The sequence below is a fragment of the Apus apus genome, chromosome 6 (assembly GCF_020740795.1).
Source record: "Apus apus isolate bApuApu2 chromosome 6, bApuApu2.pri.cur, whole genome shotgun sequence".
NCBI lineage: Eukaryota > Metazoa > Chordata > Aves > Apodiformes > Apodidae > Apus > Apus apus.
The window spans coordinates 28,187,144-28,213,363 of record NC_067287.1 but is presented as its reverse complement, the minus strand read 5'-3'; the positions used below and the strand labels follow the sequence as shown (position 1 = coordinate 28,213,363).

General features: G+C 38.1%; 1 protein-coding gene across 1 annotated transcript; it reads right to left on the bottom strand.

Annotated features, from left to right (window-relative positions):
* Positions 1-320: 320 nt before the first annotated feature.
* MPP4 (MAGUK p55 scaffold protein 4) lies at positions 321-25,722 on the bottom strand. Its single transcript, XM_051623882.1, has 22 exons — positions 25,602-25,722; positions 25,322-25,439; positions 20,279-20,400; positions 19,251-19,328; positions 18,505-18,585; positions 17,814-17,945; positions 17,102-17,183; positions 15,859-15,944; positions 14,832-14,903; positions 14,219-14,415; positions 13,056-13,120; positions 12,258-12,275; positions 11,215-11,253; positions 10,452-10,472; positions 9,190-9,204; positions 7,670-7,708; positions 6,696-6,866; positions 5,755-5,835; positions 4,714-4,807; positions 3,795-3,903; positions 1,736-1,870; positions 321-780 (listed from the first exon to the last, which is right to left on the bottom strand). The coding sequence occupies exons 2-22, from the start codon at positions 25,353-25,355 to the stop codon at positions 589-591; spliced, it is 1,863 nt and encodes a 620-aa protein (XP_051479842.1). The 5' UTR covers positions 25,356-25,439; positions 25,602-25,722; the 3' UTR covers positions 321-588.
* Between the last annotated feature and the right edge of the window lie 498 nt (positions 25,723-26,220).

The window sequence follows — 26,220 nt, the reverse complement described above, 5'->3', positions numbered from 1 at the left end:
CTTGGGTAAGTCCATGTTCTCTTTTTTTACTAGAGTTAATGGAACAAAAGACATGTTACATGTATTATGAAGATTACTGTGGTTTTGCATCATTTTTATTGTGACAGCACACTCTTCTCCTGTCTTAAAAGGTAAAAAGGGTAAGCAGGAAACCAATAACTTAATAAATTATACTCTTTGCTCAAAACAGCACACTCTGGACTGAATATTGACTGAGTATCATTTGTCAGTAAGGCTTCCAGAATGTACAAGTAACACAGTGCCAGAGTGACCATAAAAAAAATGACTGTAACTAAATATGAGTAAATTATGCGGATACATGCAACAAAATAGATTTTTCTTTATTCTTGTAATTGAGCCCTCACAATATTTCCTTTTTTTTATGTACAAAAGTGGATGCAACTGTAACATAAAAAGCTGAAGAGCTACACAGAACATAGTATGATTTTATCTCCTGTAGCAGCTTCTTTCTTAATCCTCTTCCAAATCCCTCACATACAAAGATAAATTGTTGCAATCCTCACATTAGGATTATTCTTGAAGTAAAACATAAGCTGTAATCTTTCTGAAGCTGCCTGCTGCTCAGAATTAGGGCTGCGTGTCTGAGCATATCCATATTGCAGGGACCCACTGAGGCTCATCTTGTGCACGATGGATTGCAGACAGCAACTGCGCAGATGCTTCTTGTAAATTGTCATTCACAATCACTTGATCAAAGAACTGACCAAACTGAGCTTCCATTTTCTTAGCTGAATCTTCCATCTCCTGTAAATCTTCTTCCTGCAAGACACAGAGTAAGTCGTTAAAGCTTTAGGGTAGAAAAACATACCTGCCTGGCATCAGCAGAACACCTTGGGCCATGTGGTGAGGTGAACTGATAGTGCCAGTATACTTGTTTTCATTTACAGTCTGCTATAGTAAGGTACACCTGCTACAGCCAGTTCCAAGTCTCTGCAACAGAGCTGACTGCCATATCCTAGCCAAGGAAATACCTAATGTCTCAGTGTGCTCCGTTCATCCCAAAAAGGTTATTCTATGGACAAGTGCTAACAGAGGATGTTAGGGACTAGAAGGTAAATCCACTAACACTTGTGTTGTCATTCCACACTTTAGTTTATTTCCCCGGTGTTCGTCATATTAATTTCAATATACAGTTACGGACTGAGGTGTCCAAAAGTTTAAGATGCTAAAGTTGATTAGGATTGCATGGAAACAATTGTGGCAATGCACAAGACACATTGTAAATACAAGATATGCCTTTCCTATAAGCAGGATTTGTGTTTTAGCTATAGAACTTAGTATGGAATTGATGGATACTGACATTAAGCATATGTGAAATAACAATACGTTCTTATATATACATGAAAAATATTTCATTAAATTACTGAATACACATTCCACATATTTCAGTGCAAACAGGGAATGTATGTGTTGACTCAAATATTGCCACAAGGCAGCTAATTAAAACAGAAATATACAAAATAGCCTCTCCATTAAAGACATTTTGAAACAAAATGCCTCAATTCCATAGGTACAAATTACAATCCTTCCACTTCAAAGCAAACCTGGAGGGAGGAAAACAGTCCCAACAAACCAAATAGAAAAAGACAAGAATAACAGATTTGGTCCTGCAGACACAACAGTATTTTTTAAAGTTAACACAGTAGAATGCATATTTTTCTAAACACACAACTCCAGAATAGTAAAATGAGTCTCTTCTATTCCCAAATCTCACCTTGAATTTCATGTTCACATAATAATCTGTAATGATCCTCGCATTTTTACGAGTCTGCCTCATGCAGCTTATGCTGGATGGCTTGATGAATATAATGTAGGGCTTTAATTCATGAGTCCGGGCTATTTGTATGCCCTGCAAATTAAAAGTAAAAAGAAGTTAAAGTATTTCAAGCATATTCATCCCAGTTTTACTCCCATAAAAAGCCAATTGTTTACAGTGTGCTCTTATCTCCAGACATAGCAGTAATGTTTTCAGTAATGAGCACCCAGTAATAATCCCTGGACCAGACATTGTTAGGCAACTGCAGCATACAAAAAAATTAATTCTGCTTGGTAATCTTATTTAGGAGAAGCTTTCAATTCTAGTAAATGACTGGACGTTGTCATTAACAGATCTCTACAATCAGCAATGTTAAAAGATGAATCTGAAATCTGTGGGGTTTTTTTAACTGCTGGGGAGCTACCTCTGGAAAGAGTACAGCTTTATTGCTCCATACTGGAAGAAAATATCCTGCTTTTGGAAATCTTTATGCTGTGAAAGATTCCCTGATACTAATAAGCATTTTTAAACCACTGCAAAGCAGTGGAAGGAACTAAAAAAAAAAAAAAAAAAAAAAAAAAGGAGAAAAACCCACAGCATGTGAAGCTGGCCAAGCGACCAGATTTAAAATACAAGCATGCAACTCAGCAGTAAATCTCCTACCTTAACAGCAGTTATTGAAAAGTAGCTATGGGACATTACTTGATAACCTTCCCAAAACTTGTCCTTTAAACTCACACCCTAAAAAAATTTAGTGTCCCATCTGTTCAAGTAGCAAAATTATGTGTGTCCCCCCCCTTCTCCATCTTGTTTGGGAGAAGCATAGCAGAAGAAAACCAAGGACATTCTTAGATGTGAAATGAAGACTGAAGTGTGGCCTAAGCTGCACTTGATAGTGGTTTGAATTATGAGCAGTACCCCACAGGTCACGTAACTTCACTCTAACTTCACGCTACAAACCACTGCTAACCTAAGGCTCTGACTGCACTGGGTCTGCACAATCAGAGAGAAGTCTCTAACAGTTACTACTGAGTTATCATGTCTCTCTCTACATTCAGTTAAAAGAGATGCAGAAACCCAGTAGTCTGAACAGCTCTCGAGCACTAAATATGCAAATAATTCAGAGTTTAGTAGGATTTTGCTAGACACAGGTTTAAGTCTCTTAAATATTTACAAACTCCGGCCTGTATTAACCTTATCTTAATGAAATTCTACGCAAAGCTATAAAGAGACAAAAAATGTCTAATTGCAAATATTAGCATGGAAAGTAGTTATGAAAGTATTGAGGTAATAAAAGTAATAAAGAAAAACAAAAGAATTGCATTTGAAGGTTTTTGCAATGCCCAGCATAGAAACATCCGGTAGTCATATGTGAAGCACCTCTTGCCAATATCTGTAAGGGCATGTGTGGAAGCTGTGCGAGCTGCCCTTCTCAGATAGTAAACATTTGCAAACTGTGGTCCCTAGATGAGTGGTAATCTACACAGCAAGCACTGGCTGGAAGTTCTTGTAGAGCTGTTTGGTCATGTGCTCCAGCAGCTTACTCCCACTTGTTAAGTTACTTCTGAAGAGACATAGATGTTGAATTCCCTGATTTTGCTTCTCTGCTGGAATAGTTGCTGCTTTTACCAAAGGGTGGTCAGAAATTGCTAACAGAAGGAAAGAACTCTCAACTAACAGGACATTGAGGAGAAGGAAATCCCATGCAACAGTTTCCGCATGAAAAAATAATTCTTGCTTTAAGCAAGTATGAAAACTCATTTCTGTACCATTCCACCTGATAATGCAGCTGCTGACTTGGAAACAAATGAACTATAATGACTGTACATACTCATCCCTGTAGTATTACATCTCCAAGACCTATGCAAAGAATAATTTATTATTAATAAGCACCATGATCTAAACTGAAAAACAAGACAAAGCAACTAACACTGTTCTAATAGCTCAAAAATGTACAGTTAATTATTATTCCTACAGGAGATACAAACTGTAGGGTCCCTGCCCCTTTACAACTCACCTGTGGTTCTAAGTCTATTACACAGATCTTCCCTTCATCGAGGACTGTTCGCACTGCATCAATACTGGTACCATACAGGTACCCTTTGTATTCACCATATTCCAGCATTCTGCAACAGCGGTGAGAAGAAAAAAAATGAAGGAGCACTTGAGTCTCAAAAGGTTCCATTTATGGATGAAATCTTCAATGAGCAAGACTGAATGATCATAAAACCTAGTCAACACAGATCAACAACCTCCACCTTTGCTCATCCCCACTATACTGGGCACAAAATCAGAACCATTATAGTTTGACTCCAAAGCATGCATTTTTTCACTCATCTTGTTATAAATTATGTGTTTAGATGTTGTGATTCTAATGATAAAAATTCTGTCATTTATATAGTATGAATAACCTCATAAATTGGAAGATCTCAAAGCACTTGACACAGCTACAGAAGCGTAGTTTCTTATGCTGAGCTGGTCAATCTTTGCAGAGAGATTACTGAGGCACAGAAAGGAGCAGACACTTTTGAAAGTTTGGCTGTTACAGTTCAGGCGCTGGAGATGTCATCACTGCAGAGGTTTTGCAGTGGAGCTGTAGATGAAGAACTGTTCTGACTCACTGCTCCATTTTAGAAAGCAGTTAAGTTTCCAGAAGGGTTAAACTCAAACTTAGAAGCATATTATATAAACTCATACCTGAAGATACCCCTTTCCTTTAGAAGGATTCGGAGATTAATTGTAGAATAACTTATTTACAACTGCACAAAACATACATTTTGAAGCAATGGCTCGAATACTTTGACCAAAATTTACACCAAACATGCATAGTAAATACGAGTGGAGAATCACAGACTTGGGACCTAACTACAAAACTGTCTCTTCTTGGATTATGTTACATTTTAAGTAACAAAAAGATAATTGTCTCTCCTAATTACCTGTGGCTATATACCATATTTTCAAATGTTTCCTTTGATACATAGTGATATTCACGACCATTCATTTCATAACTCTTCTGAACTCGAGTAGTGTCTGAAAGGAAACGCACACACATCAACTGCAAGTAAATCCTTGTAATTTTATAAATGAAAATGAGGCAACTTTCAGTAAGGACTATAAATCAATATTTTCATAAGTAGCAGAATTAGTTGTTTCCATTTGTTAATCCAGAGCAAAAGCCTTGTCTACTCTACTGGTTGCCAAGTGGCAAGTCCTTGAAAAATAGCAAAGCACATCTGTATTTCTTGGAATGGAAGGAGAGAGGCTTATTCCAAATATCTGTGACTGAAACCAATCAGGAACTGCTTTGGAACTGGTTTCAAAACTGGTTTTACTTCTCTAAGCTAAAATTTACTACATTTAATTTGGAAACATCTCACAAGTCTTCCCATGCTTGCACCTGCCCCATATCTGGAATCTCAGGCACAAAAGAATACCTGGATTTCCAGCCAGCTTCAGATTAATAAATTCCTGTTTAGTTATTCAAGTCATAAAAACCAAATAAGCACAGATAGAAAAAAATTAAATTATTACTTCAGAAATTAAGCTGTGTAAGTCTCATCTGCAACTAGAAGGCTAACAGGGAAATCTACAAAGCCTATTAAGCACCAACTTCTATTGCCTTTATTCTCATATCTGATCACCTGAACACTATGAAGTTAAAATATCCCTAAGAAATATTCTCTTTTTTAAATCTAGGAAAAGCAAACATCAAGATTAAAGAAAACCACACGGACAAACTACATAAAGCTTTAAGGGTTGCAGGAGCTGTTTGAAAATACCTTTGTCTCACTTGCCAAAATAAGGAAAAACTATTTTAAACCAACTTTTATAAAACAAATTACTCTTGCTTGCAGTAGATGTGAAAAAACAGCCATGCAGCAAAGAGTGTATGAATACACAGAGGTGAAAAGGAGGTACTTGATATTTCCTAATGATGTTTGAAGGAGTAGTGGGGGAAAAGAAAGAACATTACATACGAGGTACAGCACTTTGAAACTCTCGTGGGTTACTTGCAATAAGCCTTCGCCTTAGCTCATTCACACCAACACCTGCAGGACCTGAAAAGTTGGAAAAGCAATGAATGTCAGAGGCCATTTTCTAGCACATTGCACACACACATAGGAAATGTAAATAAGTTCAAAAAATGCACCAGAAGTGACCAAAGCATCTTGATTGATTCAGGGTAAAAATCACTGCACAGCAAGAGAGTCATACCCAGAAGGCAACTGAGCAATACTATTTTAAAAGAAAAAATTATTATCAAATACTTTCACACTTAGAAAAGATTATGGATTTGCTTTTACCCAGTTTACTTCATCAGGATCATGGAACACTACAGAAACAGCTTCCTTTAAGTCACTGTCATTAAAGAGTACTTGAGAGCCTGCAGCCCACTTAATAGAGTATGTCCTATAGGAAGCATTATTAAAGGCATCTTTTTAGCTTTCCCTGCTGCCCATGATTGAGATTTTTCTAGTTTGGACTTTAACTTTAAACATTCCTCTTACATTGCTACATCCATGCATTTAGGCTGTAGAAAAGCCTTGACATAAAGATGTTTTCTCATCACTTTCTGTACCAGTCGGTCTCAATTTATTATAAAATTGAACTATTTCCCTAGCAAAATCCATTACCAATGAGCATTCATAACTTCATAGCTTCTTCTGATTACTTTTTTTTTTAAATATATATTCAGTCTCAAGCAAAAGATATGATACCTACATGAAACTTTAAAAACCCACAATGGGGTCAAATTATAGACAATGACCCTTGAAATGTTGCTTTGAGAACTACCTGCACAGTCTGCAACTGCTGCGATCAGCAGCAGGAAATCTCAGTGAGTGAGACTAGGACCAACAGTTTTTTCCCCTCTGTTACAGGTTGTGGAATTTGCATGAGAAAGTAATTAACCTCTTACCCACTAGTATAATTAGCCTGTTTCGGTCAGATGGGTGCCGCTGGTACCTAACGACCTCTTCATAGGGAGCTGCAAGAGTGCTGTAACAGCTGCTGGGGCACTGAGCACAACATGACTGCTGGTTGGTCTGGGATTTCCTGCGACACAGACGCATACTTCTGCGGAAACCAGCTGTAGGAGACAAATATATTAGTAGTGGAAAATACACCCAAGATGCAGGCAGCTAGTGCTTTCATCTAGACTGTCTCTTTATAAGCCACAAAACATACTGGGTTTTTTGAGCTTTTTGCAGCGTGAAAGTTATGGAATTGCATTGCTGCATTTCATATGTCAGCTTGGTAGAACTTTCAAGCACTGAAAGACACCTAAAGAAGAGGTCAAATCTCACTGAAAGTCACATGAAAATTGGCCCAGAATTAAAGACCCCCCCCCAAAACAAGCCAAAAGAGGGAACAGGTCAGGTGTTTTTTCTGATAGTGTAGCTGGTTCCCTCTCCTAAAGCAAATCTGGAACATTTACTCCAGCCTCCAGAATGAATAAAAATTTTTTCAAGGCCACTATGGTTTAGCAACAGGGATAGGTTTGTTGCTCCATCTTACCATCTGACTCTGAAAACCTCACTTTGAGATCTACTTTTCTAATGAAAACTTTCATTATTATTTTCAGTAGATGACAGACAACAAAATAACATTACGCCCTAGCAGAATTAGTCATGAAGTAAGAGGGAACTTAACAGCCAGTTAAGTAAAGAAGTGGTGGTTAGGTCTCAGTAGAAAACTAGCAGAAGAGAGATGTAAATTGAGAGAACAAACATTAGCAGGAGGAAAGTGACTTCTTCAAGTCTGGAAAACAAGTAGAATTCAGTTCAGTAAGTCTTTAGGTGAATAAAGGACAAAACGTTTTCTTTAACTCCAGACAAGCACTTAATCTAGATGAAGTCCCAAATATCTTACTTATCTTTAGCCATTGCGTACCAATAAAGACTCGACCAAATTCACCAAATTCTTCCTCTTCTAGAATACAAGGAACAAATAATCATGAAATAAAAAAAGAACAGTGAAAACTTAAGAGCTAGATGGCTAACAATTATTGCTGATCCCAAGTGAAAAACAATGTTTCAGTTAACATATGGATTTACCATGCCTAATCTAATAAAAAAGGACAATACTTTATAATATGAAATATTCAAATATTTCACATGACCAATTCAAAGAACCAGTATTTCTGTAAGATAAAAACTCAGGAACTCTTGGGATTTTCTGAATTAGATTAGATTTGAAAGTCAATGGTTTATTTGGTTCAATTCCTAACGTATCTAGATGCCAGACAATGTATGGAAATACTTACAAAACACTTCCACATAATTGAAGCTTCTCAGGTGAAACCTAGCTTACAAGAATTCTGTAGTTATAACATTACGATAACCAACAAGTAACTAGCTCAAAATAAAAAAAAAAAAACAACAAAACATTGTTTGTCCAGTAGCATGCTTGGAAAATGCAACATGCATTTGCTTAGATCTTTCAGGCAGAATGAAGACCCTACTTTACTATTTCTTTTTAATCATCTTTGCATCAGTGATACCTGCGCTCCACCATCCCAGACTGATCTGTTACCAGCAATTCTTTTTATTCGCATTCTCATGCTTTTTCTTGTGAAGGCTTAACCATTCAGGTGAGCCTTCTAAATATCTACATGTCTTTTTTAAGTGAAAAATCTCCTGGAGGGCTCAAAAACATCAGTTTCCAAATAGATTAACAATTTAGAAACTATTTTATAAAGGTCGATGGCAATGAAATAACTAGGGTAAAAAAATGGTGTCAGCAGTGTTCAGATTTCTCTTCAAAATGGACTCCTAGTCTTCCCCTGATCACACATGCAGTTATCCAAGCCATGTACTGCCTTTATTTAGGCCTTGCTAAAGCACAAATAAGATACAAAAGACACAGGCATATCTTTAAAGGTAGTAATTATTCCAACGCAAGAACATTATTTTCATTTGCAAAGCATAAAATCTATAATCTTTTAGCACTAATTATTTGATTGACAGTATTCTCGTAAGCATGTATGAAAATAAAATTAGATGCATGTTTGTTACTCTTCACTGCTATGCACTCTTCACTAATTGTACCTTTAAAATACATTTTTATTCCAACATTTCTATATGTACTAACAACTCCTTGTTTATGACGGTAGAAGAAAGTGCTTGGCACAAAACTGCTTGTTCAAGAGCAAAGTTCAGAGTTCTTTTCAGCTGACATATGCCTGTATCATTCTTCAGATCTTTTAAGCTATCATTCAAACCTTTTTGAGCATTTCTGTCTTATCTACCGTCTCTTCTGTGGTATGGACTGCAGTATGGAATCCTATAAGGAACAAGCAATGTAACTAACAAGTATTGTAAGAGGAGTGCTAGTTCCTGCTAGTGCAATAAACACAGATAAATTTTAAGAGATGACTGTTTACAGGAGACAGGGAGAAAAAAGTTAGTTACCTTCTTTAAGCTCCTCTGTGCGTTCAGATAGAGACAGACATAAAACAGTTTTGAGAAGACAGTCTATATTAAGCTTTTTTAAAAAAAGTCCAGCATTGTCCAATGCATTTAGGAAATACAGGAAATGGGTAATTCTGGCTTTAAGTCTAAAAGACACCTGTTCAAGCATGAACTCCCAGTTTGCAAAGAATGAGAGACTCAGCTACAGCATCTATGTCAGTATTGTACTTGCAAAATGCATCACATGGATGTTGAACTACTGGTTAATTTTAAGTAAAATGTAGGATAGCAAATATTTGCACCTTTATTTCTCCAATTGTCTGGATACAGCAGAGAGCTGATTCAGCACTGATAAGTGAACAGGATTTACAAGAGTAATCCCCAAGTACAGTTATCAGAAACACCTTAGCCTGAAAACAAAAAGACTGCACTGTAGACTTGCTGGTTCTAGCTTTTAAAAGCTTTGGGCATTGCTTGCAGAGGTGGAAGAGAACAAGCCACCTTTGATACGAGGAGATCTGACTGGCAAGTAGGAACCTTGTGCAGAAGAGCAAATGTAAGGTGAACTGACATCTTCTCCACAAGTTTACCAAGTATCTCAAAAAAAGAAAAGTTTAGCGGTAGTAGATTTACTTTAGTGGAAAAACTACTTATTTTAGAAGACTTAAGTTTTGCAGAACCCTGAATATGCTGTAAATAGGTAGCTTTTCCCTAAAAACAACCCAAACTCAAAACCAGCTTGGTTTAAAAAATTACAAACACCACCACTGTTTTATACATAAATAATTCCTTTTATAAAAGCATTTTTGTTCTTTGTATGCCAGCCATGCACACAATCAGGAATCCATAACAGCTCTCCTCTTTACCATATCAGCTCCTACAGGCACTGGGGATTCAGGCCTCTGTTACCTGGAGGTAATCCAATTATCTGCTGACATCAGTGCAGCCCCTGCTGTCACAGCTTGCATGGGTATAACTGATTAGGATTTGATCAGCAGATCTGGTACCAATGCATGAGAAGAAGTACTCACACTTGTGGGGTAACAGGACCAAAACCTTACTAGTAAGGTAATTAGAGAGCAAGAGGACTTAAGGCAACAGGATTTTACCTAATGGCTTTTCAAGCCAGAATGGCTTCTAAAGCTACAGTGGCTTTCTGTTTTTTGTCACATGCTTGTTTTTAAAACACTGGCATGTGTCTAGACACCCTTCTCACAGCAGAACAATGGGAAGAAATTTGGAGTTAGGTCAGAGGAACTTACCAGACTCAAATGTTTCTTCATCTTGTTTAGTAATCCAGATGGCAAAGATATTAAAATAAATTGGAAATGTAATTCTTTTGCTCTTACAGAATTTCAGAATCAGGAATCAATTTTCCAGCTCATATTAATCTGTCTCACACATACTTTCCCCACTTCCTCTTACACCAAGGTGGCAAAACAACAGCTCACCACACTTGTAACTGTCTGATCCCTCTCCACCCAGTCCTACAGGATCACACCCGTCCTGACAGCTTTCTGAATTACCTTGGGAGAAGGAAGCATGAGCTGTGCTGCCTTAAGGAGCAAGTCAGGCTAACAGTCTTCACATGTACTATTTACATGTAAAAAACAACTCTCTCAGTGCCTAAAAATATATTCTCCTGAGATCAGTTTCTTGACAATGAATTGTGTGGGCTCTCCAAGACTACAATAATCTGTGGCATTCAATCTAAAACAGGCAAAAACCAGAGTAACATGACAGCCACAGTCCAAAACCTGAATCAAAGAGGCTGGATCTCATTCAGGCAGGTACTTTTGGAGTGGTCCCTCTTTTTGACACAACACTTCACTATCAGCACTGTACACCAGAACTGCAAACAGCTCATTTTAATTCACTCATTTAGCATGTTGTTTTGAGGGTATGAAACATAGAATTTTCTACCATTGAGTTCATTAGAAGAATGAGTGTTTTTATCTGGGAAACAAAACCAGGCTTTAACTAGCTACTACTTTGAAGCAAATAATCTCAAGTGAATTCAGTTACCTGTTTCCACACACTTCTCATCAATCTGCATATCATCCTCTATAGAACAACACAAGAAAAAAAATATATCTGAATCAGAAAATCACCAGAGAGGAAAAAGCCTTGCAGATCTTACAAGACTGAACTCAGACATCAGAAAGAAATATTTATTTGATCAGCTTTAGACATTTTTAAGGATTTTAACACTGTTAATTCCAATGTACTGATGTTCCCTGTCTTTAGTGAGTAAAAGGCTCTTCTTGAACCTGTGCTTTGAAGGGTTTGTGGCAGAGAGGCAAACATCTAACTTGAATTCTCCTTGTGAAATAATATAAGGTTTAACATGGCTGTTGCTGTTTATCCCATAGATATCCCTTTATTAAGTATTACCATGACAGAATATAATTTTCCAGTCATTCCTTTTCTCTCCTGTAGCTTTTATAAGTGTGCTTCTTTCCAGTATGCTTCACTCAAAGTGTTTTGTTTGCTTAATTTTTTATTTTTCAAGGAAGAAAAAGAAAAGATTGATTCAGCTCCCTCTCCAACCACATCAATTCACGTCCTTGAAATGTGATCTTGTGGGCTCACACAATCTCATGGGCTGACAATACTGCACTGTTTGTGTGTTCTATTCCTGCATGCCCCTCCTAATAGGCCCAGTAGGAGCTATTTTGCAGTTTCAGGGCATCTGTCAGCCATATTCTGCCCATATGTATCCTTTAGAAAAAAACTTTCTTGGAGCTGCTCAGCTCAGCTGCTGAAGACAGGAGATAAAGGAAGAGGAAAAGAGAAAGGAAAAAGTATTCTTTCCATCCTCAAAGCAACCCATCTAAACTGTTGGTTCCCTAAATCATGCATTAAGTTTCCACTTCAAGACAATATAAGCTTCTACTATTTCAAGTGAAAAAAGACTTTATTTCAATGATGCTGAGCTCACAAAATGCCAAGAACTTGGATTTCTTTTGCATTTATTTACCAAACTGCCTAATTTCTGACAACTTTTTAGAAAACCTGTAAAACCACATGCTACAGGAATGCAACGCTGTTTAGATATGATTTCCTACCTTCTTCCACAGTGCTTACTGCCCACAGCATTTCCATTGAAGCAGTTAAAATGCAATAATATTATGGTGAAAGAGAGCTCCAGCTCTAACAAAGCAAGCTGTCACTGTGAGAAGAATCCTAGACAGTGAAACACACTCAATCTGGGAGTTATCAAAAGCAAAAAATTAATTTGATTATACTTGTATAAAGAACCATAGAAGAAAATGGGCAAGGAGAAAAAAAAGGAAGAACGTTCTTTGGGAGTAATTCCATGTTTATGGCACAGGATAATGTTTCTGGATTGTCGCCATGAATAAAGTCACGAGTTTGTCTTGAGATTGTCTACATGAGGTCTAGCTTGTCTTACACTTCAAGGAAAAAAGTTCTATCTTTCTCCCAACAGTTTTGGTGATAAAGAAACATTCTAAACATATTGCAAGGCGTCTTCCAGTGCAGAACTGTTATCTGTGTCCCTGGATAGCTAAGCTAGTACCATTGTCACCTCAGACTTATACACACCTTATTCTCCTAGAGAAAACTGGCTCTCCTGGAGAGCTCTTAGATCTTACAGACTTCAGGAGTTGAAATTCACACCTTGTCTCGCAGTCAGATCCCAAGTACACTGGAGACCACAGCCTCCATCATCTGTACTCCATGTGAAACTAGCACTATTTATTTTCCTTAGGATAGCTAACACACATCTGAGGTTACAATATGGATCCAGAAACAATGTATTTGAGTTAAACTGAATTGTATGAGCATCTATTTCAATGTCCCTGGAATAGAACACTCTGCCATTCAAATAACTTTTCACTCACATATTGATGATTTTAGACAGATATGGGGCTGGAAAGGCTGAGACCACCAGAATTCTCGCTGCTTCCTACATAGAAATACATTTATCACAGTTAAAGAAACAAAACAATTCACAGGCACATTATTCTGCAGTCAGATTCACTGCTTACAGAATAAGATTAGACAATACTGAGCTGGCAGAAGACACCAAGAATGGAAAAATGACAAGTGTTTTAGCCCACTGTAAAGTCCTGTAAGAAAGCCAGCATGCTATGAGAACGAATTAAAGGCAGTTGCCAGCAACCTGGAAGTATATAGGGAATTCTGAATTTATATTCAAGGACTGCATGATAAGCCATACTGTGGTACCAATGCCAGGAAGCAAGAGTGTGTGCTACTGCTATGGGTAGTAGTATTACTGCTTCTGTTACTACATAAAGCCTCTTACTTGCAGCCTCAATCACAACCTACTTTGATTTCAAATTTCACTGTACAGACCACAACTAGGTTTACATATACAACAAATCAAAGCTGATCATCTACAATTGTGTGACCTTATGTTTTCCTGAGGATAACACAGATGGGACATGTGGTTAGAGGATCAAACAAAAGTATGCTACAGCAGTTCAACTCCTCTGGTTCTGAAAGTATGTAAATAATAGGGAAGGGATCCTTGTTCTTCCTTGAGCATGTTGTTTTGTTTTTTCCCCTCTATTTTAATCTGGTCTACCTCAAGTTTTGAACAAAGCTGATGCCTCACAGGACATCTTTAAATAAATATTGTCTCTGCATACAGCTATGCCCTTATACTATACAGTTAGTATCCTACTCTTCCCCCTCATCCCCCTTTTTAAAATTGTTTTTTTAAATCACAGACAATGCTCCTGAACAGTCATGGCCCTTAATTTCTGCACATCTTTCAGCTGCTACACTCCAGTAGCAAGTAGCAGAGATAGGCAACTGCTGCAAACTTCTTGGACATCAATGTAAGTGCTTTCAAAAGTTTTTTCTCACATAGGCATTCTTTCAGGAAGCAGACCAGGAAGTCAGATAACAGAAAGAGAAATATTTGTCAGATGTCATTCTGAATCATACTGCTACACAACTGAGGAAAATTTTCAATAGCAAAGTCTGAGTAGCTAGCTGATTTTTTGACTGGAAATGAGAAAAATTAAGACTTCTTTACCTTTTAAGAAGGTGATTTGAGGGGATAAGTCCAGCACAGGCACTGAGATCTGAAACTTTCCTGGCCTGCCACCAGAGTGCATCATTCTGGTCCACAATCTGGAGTATTTCACCCTTTTTAAAAGGCAAACCTGCATCAGCACACGGTATGGCAGGATCTTGCAAGGGCCAGTAATCTGCCATTGCTCGCACATAGAGCTGGTAAAGAAAATACACAGGGTAAATGGAGCCATGTTTAGAACAGACACAACATGAGTTTTATAATCACAGGGCCAGATATTGCTGCTGCTTACTTAATGATGAAGTTAAGTTTTAAAAACAAGCCCTATCTACTCATTAAAGGATAAAAAAATTTGTCTCATACATTGTGAGCAGAAGTGACCTTCAATCTGTAGATAATCCGAACACGTCATCATTGCCTTTAACACAACTAAATTTCAGCCTACTGACTTCACTGCTTCAGCAACAGCATACTGGTGTCAGCTGAGAAGTAGCCATGAATGCTTTAAGGACTACAAGAAACTTCTAAGAAATGCCATTTCTTTCTATTGCACCATTAGATATTATTGGGGTAACTGCAGTAATAGGAACGCAGAAAAAAGAATTTCTCTTACTGTTGTTTGATTGCTGACAGGCCGATCAGAAACTGGAATTAATTTGAACATGATTGTCCCCTGTGACAGGGCCTAAATGATTTAAAAAGGATTAAAATATGACTGGTATTCAACACAAATAACCAAACACTGGCAGCACAAACACCACAGCATGGGTTGGAGGTTATTATAAAGTCTATATTACAAATAGAATATAGGCAGAGTCAGTGTGACAATACTCTTGTTTTCTTCAAAAGTAAACTGAAGTATGAAACTTCAAAATCTTGCTAAATCTTTTTAATTAAATCAAATCTATGTTTCATTATAAATGTATCTAATTTCAACATTAATTCATACCAAACTTTGTACTGAAATCTAATTTTAATTAGTAGCAGGGTCTGGTTAGACAAGCGGTATAAAGGGGAAAGGAAAAAAAATAAATATTTATAAGAGTTAAATATTCCAATAGAGTTTGTATTTCTTATACCTATAAATAGTACAACCAGGGAAATAACACACAGAAAGACTTGATACTGATTACATACAGCAATATCTTACTGACTGGCACTAACACTTTGCAGTGAAGAACTCTGAACAATTGTGGGCAAAATGATGAGTAACAGGGACAGCTCAACAAAATTCTTCATGAGAATTTTGACCAGTTTTGAACAGTTATTACCACCACTCTTTTTTGCAAAATGAAGTATGTAGCTTACAAGCTCAAGCACTCTGCTTCTTGTGGAATAGTCTTGTGGAATATTAACTGAGTGGAACTTACAAAAAAATGATTAATATGTAAAGTCTGAATAAATTAATATTTTTCCCAGTAGCTGCAGGTGGAATAGTCACAATTAAGTTTTTTACTGTCCAGAACAGGGGTGAGACTTAATTCTGGTTTTATACATTCTGATTTCATGGGCAACTGTGAACATCCACAGTGAGGAAATTATCTGAATTTTCTGTTACAAAATTTCAGAATTTCTCCTCTAAGAAAGAAACCACAGTTACAGTTACTCTTAAGGTACAAAGTAGAAAAAAGATACAATACCAGAATATTAATAACTTGCTCAGGCTCAAGTCCCTCAACAGAAACTCCATTTACTTCCACCAGTTTGTCTCCAGCATACAGCAGCCCTACAGTGAAAACAGAGATGAAAGCAGCAGCAGAAGTTTTATCACAACGTGGATTATCTTGGGTAGGCAAGGCAGGGACAAGCAGATGTACCACAGGTTTGGAAGTCAGCATTAGAGGTTTCCATACTTCTACTTCCAGACCAGGTATTCAGGAAGACATTTTGAATTTAGGCTATATTGCCCCTGGATAGGACTGCAGACTTTTGAGGGTCAGAAGAAACTTGCAGGCTTCAGTTTTTTTATTTCCTCCCACCTACCCCATAAAACATGTTGATGATTTGCCTTAAAATTAGCAGAAACATTTTAGTATAGCTCTGTGTCCCAAAGTAATTTCTGAACTTGTTCTAGCTAAACCCATTATATTAATACATGGTGAGACCTGGAATCAGACCCTTAACGTACCAGGTGCAGTGGGGGGCCTTGAGACTTGGCTCTGTCCTTTACAGTCTTCACAATATTGTTTACTTTTACATTTTCCTTCAGCTCAATTAAAATATTAATCAAACTAGGAACTTAATTAGCTGTTGTCTATAGTTTGGGTTGACTTCTCTATACAAAGGCCAGAAAATATTAAAAGGAACTATTTTATAATTATTACACTTCAATTTTACTTCTAATGTTTTATATTTTAGTTACATTATATTTCCCAAGGAACACATTCAGTTCTAGGATGACAAAATAGCAACATTTCCAAGAAAACTCCATGGAAGATTGCTTAGTAATTAATGCTAACCAAGTGTTTAGTAGACTAGTGCCAAGAAATATTACTACATATACCTTAAAGCCTATTATCTAATAGAATCACAGACTCCTGATGTTCTCCGTGTCTCCATTAGGGAATGAGCTGCTGGTATTCATACTACACCGCAGTTCAGAATATTCCTAATCCATCTCATGACAAACTTGACCAGGTATTGGTGCCAATACCTGGTTAAATACATAATTAAAGCTAGATTTGTACCTTAGCTCAGTTTCAAACATAGCACATTAATATAAAAATTAATGAAACCAGAATCAGTCACTGCAACATATCACTGCTTACAGTGCTGACCAATATACACATTTTCTTGCTCTATAATGGAATACTAACTGTAGAAGCTTACTTCAAACATATTATTTCAAGTTTAAGTTTTTGTATTGTTTCATATTACACATACCACTTCTGTCTGCTAGCCCACCATGGATCACACGGGCAACTGTTATGTCACCTGTTATCTCATGGCGTTTAATGGTGGCACCCTGGCAAATAAAAAACAAAGAAAAACCACACTGATCACTAAGAACCCTGTAAATTTCACAATACAAGTGAAAAAAACATTGAAAGATACAGGCTTTTTAACACCATGTGAATCTAGTAATAACAGCATTATTAGTACTAAGCCCTTCAGTGTCTTCCAACTTCCATCATACTACATAACCACATTGACTGCCTGTAGGAAATATTTTCTATTTCAAATATTACAGCTATCCTTTCCTAAAATAGATTATTTAAGCTATACTATGTTTTTTGCTTATAAGCACACATGATTTCTAAAGAACCTGTTAGAATCTCTCCTCCCTTTCTTCCTTTTTTGGCCAAAGGAATAGCTCTCAATCCTACTTGCATTTTCATTATATGATGTAAAACATCTGCCGAATGTTCAAACCCCAAGTGGGCAAGGCACTGAGCACCCTGCTGTAGTCATACCCACACTGAGCAGGACTAGCTGGTATCCTAAGGCTCTTTCCAACCTCAACAATTCTTGGGAGTCTGTGAAAATTGGACAAGAATGCACATAATTTCTGTGACATTCCTAGGAAGAAACCAATATGTGTTGTCAATACTTGTCTAAGTTTAATAATTTGACAGACATCAGAAAGCTCCCTCACCAGAGGCTGGTTGTTTTTTACTAAGCAGACAATCCTCATAGCTTCCTCATTTTCAGGTATGTTGTCTGGCAGTGGTGGAAGGATTGGTTCAAAATCTTTCTGGGCCACAGTATCATGAGCAGATAGCAAGGCCTGTTCCAAACAAAACCAAGCAAACCAACCATCCCATTAGCAAAGATCATACAATGGAACAACTTTAAACAATGAGTGGTCAGAAAACAGAAATCAGTGATTAAGTTCCTAAGTAAACAGAGATCTCTTTCATGCATTGACATTTTTTGCTTTCCACTTCAAAATTCAAACTGTGAAATTCTGTTTTAAGAACAGTTTCTCTCTCTGCTTCTTCTGCAAAACTTATAAAAGATAAAACATTTCTACTTGGAACTCCAGGGTAAAGAATGCAGATTTTGCAATTACAAGGAAAATTTGGTTTTATGTGTCTGCATCACCTGCTTGGAATTCAACTTTGTAAGAAACATCTCTCTCAGACATAGCCTTTAAATAAAATGCAGCCCACTGCAGGTTCTCCAGATACACTGTTCACATCTGACTTCGCAACTAGGCTAGTTCATGACTAGGAAACTATGTCTCTACTTGCTGCTTTGACAGTTCTTGTGAACAGCTGACCATCGCTTCCTTTCCCACTGCAGATATCTCTAAGCAAACTTCTGTTTCCTTAAGCAGGACTTGCCTTTAAGTGTGGAGCTTGCAGTAGTCGTCTTAGCTCTTTGATTTCTCCAGACTGAGGGGCTTCACGCAGTAACTCCACTACCTGATACATGTAAAAGAAAGTACAAGCTCTAAATTGAACTTAGCAGAATATGCTCAGTGATAAGCCCCCACATTACAGGACTCAAAGCATATCCATATGGTTTGCTCTAGAATTGGACAATGTGACCACAGCTGCACAACGCTCAGCCAGGCTTAATTCAGGCACACTGCCATGTGCTCTAAATGTTTTTTTTTCTCCTGTGCCTCAACCAATTTCATTACTAGTGTCAATTTCTCTGCTTAGTCATTAATGCTCTCTAATTCAGAATTTTCTGAATTAATCAGCTATTATAATTATCAACATCCGAAAATATTTTAGAAATCCTGATGTCAGACTGCTTAACTGTAACCATAACACTGAACCACACAGTCCCATGAGATGAAAAATGTATGGCTAGTGATTAAAACAATTTATGCGTTCATTCCACTGGTCAGGGCTTATGCAGTCTAGTGATCACAGCTGTATGCATTTCTCATCCCTTCTCTCTTAACACAGTAGGCATTACTGAGTAGTTTGACAAATATGTGAAGAGAGAGTCTTTCAGATTTATATAGTGTTCTCAAACCTGACACACAAACCAAATACCAGAACATTGTTACCTGCAGCAAAGTTCACTGCTTTGGTATGAGTAGGTAAAGCAAGACACTGTGTGTACACAGTCTTACCTCCCGAGTCAGTGCACGTGCCTGCAGCGTGACAGGAACTGGTCTTTTTCCTAGGTAGTGTTGGAGGCATTCATAAATCTGTTGTAAGCCATGATAGATAAGACAAAGCAATGATGATATGATCCGTCCACACGACTATATACATGCTATACTGTTCTTTTTGTGTTATGTATCTCTAGGAGTTTCTCAGTCCGCCTAGAGCCAAAGAGCCTGCAATCTCAATCCTTAATGTCTAATGCATCTGGAATTGAGTCTGTAATTGATTGAGTTTCTATATTATCATCCAGTTATGCTGTAGTTTTGAATTTTCCAATAAGAAAAGCTTATTACACAAAACAATAACCTGATTGCGTCAGTTCTCTGACATGTAACTTGCTTCCCTCACCTAGTTGCAGATTTGATTAACAAAGCAAATTTAACTTAAAATAAGTTGCTGTATTTCAAATTACCTTATGGAACTTGTTATCCACTGCAAGTTTTTCTTCTTTAAAATGTAAGGATTTTACAAATCAGTATTACAGGAAAAGCAGGATTGTGCACATTTTGTGCAGAATTTGTCCCAGAGATATAATTCATGTCAAGAGTGAAACAGTAACCAAAAGTGTGTTCTGTAACAACCTAAACTCTCCAACTAGACATCAGATCAGTGTAAGCAAAACAAAAAAGAAAATTTCACAAGCAGTGATGGCAAGAAGTGGGATGCATAGCCAGAGATTTAAGAATTGAAAAGACAACTGAACATTACAGTGTTCAGCCTATGTCTCCGTCTCCCTGTCCCTTAATATGGATATGCAAAGTAGAAAAGCTTTAATGTCTAGGACATTATGAAAGTGAATACTTTTCTTTTTTCTTAAAGCAAAAGTGGTTTTGTTCACCTTGACTGCTAATGTTAGCACTGACATTAGGACTATTAGCACTTAGTGTAAATAAGCATTTATTGTCCTGATATGGCAAAATAAAATAGCAATCTCCAGGAGATTGCTGGAAATTTAGGAAACTTTTGCTTTCACAGCTGAGTATTACTTTACCTTCAAAAGTGCTTGCAGCCAGCGAGATCTGAGCAGGTCATATAACATGCCAACACCATTGACATCTCTTTTACAGAGCAAACTCAGTTCTTGTAGCACTAGAGTCAGAACATGAGATACACCTGAGCCCAAGAAACAGAAAAGTGCAAGACATTTCATTTCAATTAGAAGACCAGCCAAAGCCAAATAGTGACCCAGGCCTTTGAAAAGCATCTTTCCTCAGTTAATACTTCCAAGAAATGCATGTATTTCCTGTCTGCTTTGCTTGTTTTCTGCAATCAACTCTGTCATATAAGAGCTTTATTTCATTACGTTATTAACCAGCAATGTTAGGTCAATACTAGTAGTTTTCAACTGACCTGTAAGAAAAACACACAGGGAGTCTCACACATAGCAATCTGGGTTCAAATTCATACCTCCTACAGAGAAGAGGTAAACATATAAAATTGCCATGTTCATTTTATAGGCTTTTATTTTGGATCACCCACTGTTTGGGCCAGGGACCATCTGTTTTTCTCCATTCTTGAGAAACAAGAAACATTTTGGAGAATATAATTAATGAAAATGCAAATTCCTGACAAATACATACCATTGTCACAGACACCCACAACACATTCCAGGAAAGGGGAAGAACTGTTCTTACTATGAGAAACATCACTTCATCTGTTAGGAACAGTATCCAATACAGTGGAAAACCAAAAAATACAGTCTTTCTAAAATCTTAAGGAGGCAGAAACTTAAGAGGTGCCAGAGAAGATGTTACACAAAGTCAGACCTGGATAAATAGCATGGCCAGCAGGAGAAGGGAAGTGATCGTGCCCCTGTACTTGGCACTGGTGAGGCCACACTTCAAGTACCATGTTCAGTTCAGGGCCCCTCACCATAATAAGGACAATGAGGTGCTGGAGCATGTCCAGAGTAGAGCCACCAAGCTGGTGAAGGGTCAAGAGAACAAGTCAAATGAGGAGCAGCTGAGGGAACTAGGCATGTTTAGTTTGGAGAAGAGAAGGTTGCTCTCATTGGTTCCTTGGTTAAACAAGGAACTGTTGGGCAAAGGCAAACTCAAGTGGAAAAAGAGAATCTATGGATCATGGAAGGAGGGGCTGACCACTTGGGAGGAATATAGAACTGTTGTCAGAGAATGTAGGGAGGCAATTAGGAAAGCTAAGGCTTCTTTGGAACTAAATCTTGCAAGTGAGGTCAAAAACAATAGAAAGGGCTTCTTCAAATACATTGCAGATAGAACTAACACTAGAGACAATATAGGCCCACTGCTGAATGAGGTGGGTTCCCTAGTGACAGAGGATATAAAGAAGGCAGAGGTACTGAATGCTTTCTTTGCCTCTGTCTTTACTGCTGTAGACTCTGCCCAGGAGCCCCAGATCCCTAAAGCCCCAGAAGAAGGCAGGATAAAGGAGTTTGCTGTGGTAGATGAGGATTGGGTTAGGGATCAGTTAAGTAATTTGGGCATCCTTAAATCAATGGGTCCAGATGGAATGCACCCACGGGTGCTGAGGAAGCTGGCGGAGGTCATTGCTTAGCCACTCTCCATCATCTTTGGTAAGTTGTGGGCAACAGGAGATGTGCCTGAGGACTGGAGGACTGCAAATGTCACTCCAGTCTACAAAAAGGGCAAGAAGGAGGACCTGGGTAACTATAGACCAGTCAGCCTCACCTCCATCCCTGCAAAGGTGATGGAACAACTTACTCTTGGCACTATTTCCATGCATATCAAGGATGAGGGGTCATGAAGAGCAGTCAACATGGTTTTACCAAGGGAAAGTCATGTTTGACCAACCTTATAGCCTTCTGTAAAGAACTAAGTATGTGGATAGATGATGGTAGTGCAGTAGATGTGGTTTATCTTGATTTCAGTAAAGCATGTGACACTCTCTCTCACAGCATCCTCATAGATAAACTGAGAAAGTGTGGTCTTGATGATCAGGTAGTGAGGTAGATCATGAACTGGTTGGAAGGAGGAAGTCAGAGAGTTGTGGTCAATGGGACAGAATCTAGTTGGAGATCTGTGACCCCTAAGTCTCTCAGGGTCAGTACTGGGAGTGGTGCTATTGAGTATTTTCATCTATGACCTGGATGAGGGAACAGAGTGTGCCCTCAGCAAGTTTCCTGATGACACTAAACTGTGAGGTGTGGCTGACACACCAGAAGGCTGTGCTGCCATTCAGTGAGACCTAGACAGGCTGGAGAGTTGGGCAGGAAAACTTGATGAAATTCAACAAGGGCAAGTGTAGAGTCTTACATCTGGGTAAGAGCAACCCCATGTACCAGTACAGGTTGGGGGCTGACCTGCTGAAGAGCAGTGTAGGAGAAAGGGACCTGGGAGTCCTGGTGGACAGGAGGATGACCATGAGCCAGCAATGTTCCCTTGTAGCCAAGAAGGCCAATGGCATCCTGGGGTGTATTAGAAAGGGCGTGGTTAGTAGGCCAAGGAAGGTTCTCCTCCCTCTCTATTCTGCCTTGGTGAGGCAGCATCTGGAATATTGTGTCCAGTTCTGAGCCCCTCAGTTCAAGAAGGACAGGGAACTGCTGGAAGGAGTCCAGCACAGAGCCACAAAGATGATTAAGGGAGTGGAACATCTCCCTTATGAGGAAAGGCTGAGGGAGCTGGGTCTCTTTAGCTTGGAGAACAGGAGACTGAGGGGTGACCTCATCAATGCTTACAAATACATTAAGGGCAAGTGTCAGGAGGACAGGGCCAGGCTTTTTTCAGTGGTGTCCAGTGATAAGACAAAGGGTAATGGATGCAAACTGGAACATAGGACGTTCCACGTAAACATCAGAAAAAAAACTTCTTTATTGTGAGAGTGTCAGAGCACTGGGACAGGCTGCCCAGAGAGGTTGTGGCATCTCCTTTGCTGGAGACATTCAGAACCCACTTGGACCAAGTTCCTGTGTTCCTAGGTGATCCTGCTCTGGCAGGGGGGTTGGACTGGATGATCTTTCGAGGTCACTTCCAACCCCTAAGATTCTGTGATTCTGTGATTCATTGCTCTCTAGAGTTACCTGAAAGGAGGGTGTAGGGAGCACGGTGTTGGCTTCTTCTCCCAGGTGAATAATGACAGGACCAGAGCAAATGGTCCAAAGTTGCAGCAAGGGAATCTTAGATTGGATATTAGGAAGAATTTATTTACTTAAAGAGTGGTCAGACACTGGAAAAGCCTGCCAAGGGAGGTGGCTGAGTCACCATCCTTGGATGTATTCAAGAAACTTGTAGATGAGGATCTTCAGGGCATGCTCTGGTGACCAAGACTGTAGGTTGTATGTCGTGGGTTTTTCTGGGGTATGGTTTTGTGGACTTTTGTGGGGTTATTTTGATGTTTGGGTTTTTTTGTTTAATTGTACTCTGTGATCTTAGAGGTCCTTTCCAACCATGACTATTACGTGATTCTGAGAAAAAATGGATATTTATGAGTGCCTGGAATTTAATCTCAGAAATGACAACAGATAATTTCTGATGTTTGACACTCTTCCCAAGAAACACAATATTTGTAACAGTACTAATACAATACCATACCAAATGCTAGAAATTAGATGTATTAAGTTACAAGCATTTGAAGAGACCATAAAATTGGGCACCTGACTCCCACTGCATGGCAAAGGAAAGTTCTCAACTCTTGTGTACTTTGTTAAGCACAAACTGTCTCTTTGCTTCTTAGTGCCAAAGTAATCATACTTAGGAAGCATTTTTTCACTGAAAGGTTTGTCAGGCATTGGAATAAATTGCCCAGGGAAGTGGTGGAATCACTATCTCTGGGTACATTTAAATGGAATCTGGACCTGGTCTAGTGGCGAGCTTGCACTGTTAAGTATAGGGCTGGACTGGATGATCTTGGAGGTTTCTTCCAGCCAGCGTCATTCTATGATTTTATTATACAATACAATTGTAACTGGAAATTTTGTTTGTAACATTAAACTTGGCATGTTTCAATGAGTAATATTGTAACAGAAGAAAAAAGCTGAAATAAACCCAAGACACTAGGAGCTTCTGAAGTTACATCAGCCAAAGTCAAAATAATAATTTCTTAAAACTAAAGCTCAACCAGTGGACCCAAAATAGTTACATAGTCACTGCTAAAGACAGTATCATCAGCTGCTATTATCCACTGGCCACAGTTAAGCTGAAGGTGGAAGCCCTTCTTTACTTATTTCTCTCCTGAGCACTGTTTTTACAGCTATTGGCAGTTAACTGTATCACCTCCAGACTTCTGTGTTACTGACATTTACATGAGATCTATCTTCAACTTTTGTTTTGCTTAAGTATTTTCCTTATGCATTACTTTATACAAGTGTTTGCCTGCTAACTTTCTGCAGATGGGACTTTTGCCTCAATCATCAGGCAGAATTTCTGAGTATTCAAACTGGGAAATCTTGGGAGTGTACCTCGTTATCAAAAGAATAATCTGTTTCCAGAAAGCAGACATCTAAGCACTTACAAAAATTATAAACTCAGTGAACCCCAATTGTGAGCCCCACAGGGAAGTATCTCCCAAACCACAGTTAACTTAAAAGGATTCTGTTCCACAGGAACTTCCTAGTGCCTAACAGAACATTACCTTTGGTGGGGACACTTTATCAAGATCTTTTCTTCATTACTGGTTGCCTCTTTCTGAGATGACTTATAGTAATTATCCCCTAAAATCCTATCCTCACAACAAACTGGGGTCAAATAGACCAAGATACCCACTACAGAAACACAAACCTTCAAGCTACAGAGAAAAAATTTCTAAAAAAAATACAAAAGAACCCTCCAGTCTCTTTCAGTTATTAGTAATTCTTGATACAGCTGCAGAGAGCCTTGACTTCATATACCAGAAACAAATGCCAGAATACTCTCTTCTGACACTTTCTAAATTAACCACACACCACCATTAAGCGTCAATAATAACTTCAATTATCAAGTAGCAATACTTCTAGACACGGTCATCTCATGACTTAATGGAAGAAACATTACAGCAACCAAGGTGCAAAACTTCTTTTCCATTCTCTTTCTCCTTGAAAAAGATACGCAAAAGTTATGAGTACCATTATCCTGACTGCAGACTGTTGTCACCTCCATCTTTTCCTTTATTCAAGGAGATTCTACCCACTTCTTTGAATACTGCATTCAGGTCAAGTAGGTTTCACAATGAGAGATGCTGAACTAGGGAAAAACATATATTCATATCAGAACACTGTCAGGTATTTTAGATAGATAAGAAAGCAGAATTTAAAATAAGGGGGGAAACCATTCATATTTGAAGTGCAAAACAGGCCACAAACGTAAGTTAAATACATGAGTCCCACCTTAAATTCAGTTACTCACCAGCATCCAAAATGCAGACAGATGAACCTCCACTGCAGCATCACATTTTATTTCCTTCATGGAATTGTCATTAGCTTGCTTCATTAAGCCACCTAAAATAACAAGCTATTTTATACATCTTCTGTTCCCCAGCTTTTTAAGTGCACTACCATGGAAAGATATATTTTTTTACCCAAAGACTTGAAGCTTTACATATATAGCTTAGAAAATAACCATAATCAAGAACACAATACATTTAATTCCTCTTTTTCTTGATATAGTATTAAAATTGAAAGGCTCTGAAGTTTCTTCTGAATTTTCATTGATCAAGGACATGATTTTGCGAAGAAGGGATCCCCATTTCTATCACTGTTAGAATTGAAGGTCTCTGAAGGATTTGTTCCACAAAGATCTTGTTTTTTTCTCTATTTCCTCACAGTGAATTAAAACACAAATAACCCCAAATAAATAAACCCACAACTTACCTTACTGGTATAATAATCCCTCAGGTAATTTGTAATTGGTTGCTACTTTGAGAGATAAAGAAGTTATTTGCTAATAATAAAAAAAACCCTTCTATATAATCTTTCATTATGAATAGCAGCATATGGTACCTATTTTTTACTTAAATTTTAAAATT